Below are 2,666 nucleotides of genomic sequence, written 5' to 3'. Positions count from 1 at the left end.
CGTCATTGATAAGAGACGAATGGAAGCTTTAAACGTACATTACCAAGGCTTAAATCTTCTACAATTGTAGCTGTGACGTCATTGATAAGAGACGAGAATGGATAGCTTTAATACATTGCCAAGGGTTAATGATAGGTCTCTGCTGGATGGTAATTAAAAGGTACACGTAAAAGCGTAATTAATATATAAGAAATTCATCTTAGACGCAATAGTAGAAAGCGTAATTAGTCTCTGAATGTAGAGTTATACTTACAAAAGGAACAAAGATTTGTCAGCCCAAACGGAATCAAATACCAGTACTTAGTTTCAAAATACAATCACAGAAAAGTAAGCGTGTGAAAATACTCTCCTTTTAAATCTGGCATATTCAAAGCAATTCACGTCTAATTTTCTATTAGAATGGTACTAAAGCCAAGGTGGAGGCCGAGGCTACCCCGTTTACAGGTCAACACCAAATGCCAGGACTCGTCCTAACGTGTCTAAACCTAACCTACCTCCAAGTTATAACGAAGTTATCACTGATTCAAAATAAATCACCGATAGGTTAGTAGTGGTTTGAAAGCAATTACCTATACTAAACCAGACTATTTTGGTAAAGATGTCGTACTTGCAATGGTTTAATAGTAGCAAAATTTCTTCCAACATATAAATGTTTAAGGGATTTGTTTTTTCCAGCTAAATCGGCATCGAAATCTGAAAGGACTCGACTTTAATTTGAGCTGTTAGATTGTCATACCTTTTGAAATAACTAGTTTTTCAGGCATTTTCCTCCTGTCGTATGTTTATATTTATTACCAACGTTCCAATCAAGGTACTAGAACCTACTTTGTTATTCCCTATTGAAATTGAATTCATAGTTTGTTTATTTAAAAATGGATAGAGCACACATTCCACTATTTAGATATTCAGGGTGTAGAAAGTAAATTATTTTTAATTGATTTTAACATAAAGAACAAACTATTTAGCTGTGCCAAGTGATTGAAAATAGAGTCTTCAAGTTTAAAGCAATTAACAACGAGATTGAAGACAAAGCAATTCACGTCTAATTTTCTATTAGAATGGTACTAAAGCCAAGGTGGAGGCCGAGGCTACCCCGTTTACAGGTCAACACCAAATTCCAGGACTCGTCCTAACGTGTCTAAACCTAACCGCTTAGATCCATTAACGGCTGAAGAAAGTCGCAGAGACCCTTGTAAATCTTTGATAGATAAACTACAGTCAGTCAGAGTTGCGGGTGAAAACTATAGCCATAAAGGGCCGTACCCCAACAACTTATTACGTAAGATGGCGAGAAGAAATTCCCCCCACAGAATTTGTATAAGTCTTAGACGTTGATATGATGCCCAACTATAACCTCCACGAAATGTTCCTGGAGTATGCCTGAGAAAATAGACACCTTCAAAACTAAGTTAATCTATACTTGATATTCAAGTAATCTCATCTGTATAAATGTTGATTTAAATATAAAATGTACAAACAACAGCTTCAAAACTAAGTTAATCAATACTTGATATTCAAGTAATCTCAATGTTATTTGTATATGATCTGTATACTTTCTCATTTAAATAAAAAAATGTACAAACAACAAACCTACAATCGTAAATTCATACGCAAAGATAAATTATCACTATGCAGCCAAAGGTAGAAAAAACTAGTTGGTTTATATTGAACTGGTATTGGGTGAAAAGCGTTTCAAAAATGGTACACCTACTGTTTCCGTTTTGTCGTGACAGATGTTCGTGGAATGGTTAGTTGATTCAAACGAAAAATATCGTTATAATATTGGATTGCTATTGGGAATGTACAGTTATTATATGTGAAAAACTAAGCAACATTTTATTATTATTTTTAATTTTTTACACAAAGATGATTTTCTCTCATCAGGTAAAGTTTGTCGCATTTGAAGCAACGGTTTTTCGTATCGCATTTGGTGTTTTTTAAATGCCAAAAAAAACAAATTTTACAGTGTACGGTCGTGGTGCCTCTCGCTTTTATAACGGATTTAGCCGTAAACCGACAAGTTGTGCCTTCTTCGGAACATTCGGCGTTACGAGCGTCCTTCGCCGACGAATACGTACCGCATACTAAACACACTCTATCCGGACTCAAAGGTTGAAATTTTTCTTCTATCGGGTGTATGTGATTATTTTTTGTTACAAAAACAGTGTGATGTCTTAAAGGACAATCGAGATCTCCATCGCAATAAAACGTTTGTCCGGCGTGATCTGGAAACTCAATAAGGCTTCCGCCGCATTGATAACATCCAGTCGGATAAGGTTTCATTTTATCAGTAGACATATTATCAAGAACTAGAACTAAACGATTTTTTCGACTATTGCGTTAGCAAAAACTACATTGGTTATTCAGTAGATATACTTTTCGTCACGGGGGGGAAAGAATCATATTATATTAATAAATCCACGGTACTATAGTCATCAACCGAATACACCCTCAAGTAACATTGGTTCGCTCGTTAACGTATCTGCCTTTAAACTCGTTGTTCACGAGTTCGAATCCCCTTAGCGAGAGTCCTTAACAAGCGAACCAAGGTTACTTTTGTAAAGGATATGTATTTTTATCTCTTATAACAGTTGCTTTTATAAAGCGAAAACAAGGTTGACGTCAAAGATAATTGGAAATATATTTTTATATCTTATAACAAACAG

The 2,666-nt window shown here is 35.1% G+C and overlaps 1 protein-coding gene across 1 annotated transcript; it reads right to left on the bottom strand.

Moving 5' to 3' along the window:
• Positions 1–569: 569 nt before the first annotated feature.
• On the bottom strand, positions 570–2,298 carry LOC149667016 (uncharacterized). The gene is made up of 3 exons (XM_089841568.1): positions 1,861–2,298; positions 1,712–1,790; positions 570–693 (listed from the first exon to the last, which is right to left on the bottom strand). The coding sequence occupies exons 1-2, from the start codon at positions 2,296–2,298 to the stop codon at positions 1,758–1,760; spliced, it is 471 nt and encodes a 156-aa protein (XP_089697694.1). The 3' UTR covers positions 570–693; positions 1,712–1,757.
• Positions 2,299–2,666: the final 368 nt, after the last annotated feature.

This window comes from Phalangium opilio, unplaced genomic scaffold (genome assembly GCF_054372755.1).
Source record: "Phalangium opilio isolate 3A_F unplaced genomic scaffold, DU_Popi_V2 ptg000060l_1, whole genome shotgun sequence".
Taxonomy (NCBI): domain Eukaryota; kingdom Metazoa; phylum Arthropoda; class Arachnida; order Opiliones; family Phalangiidae; genus Phalangium; species Phalangium opilio.
Note: the sequence above shows the minus strand (reverse complement) of the source record. Positions and strands in the feature narration are given on the sequence as shown.

Bases quoted from the DNA above. Each gene is read 5' to 3' on its own strand.
- LOC149667016 (XM_089841568.1), bottom strand. From the start codon at position 2,298: ATGTCTACTGATAAAATGAAACCTTATCCGACTGGATGTTATCAATGC. The intron at 1,791-1,860 runs GTAAAAAATTAA...CATTCCCAATAG, and splicing joins TGAGAGAAAATCATCTTTGT to CAATCCAATATTATAACGAT.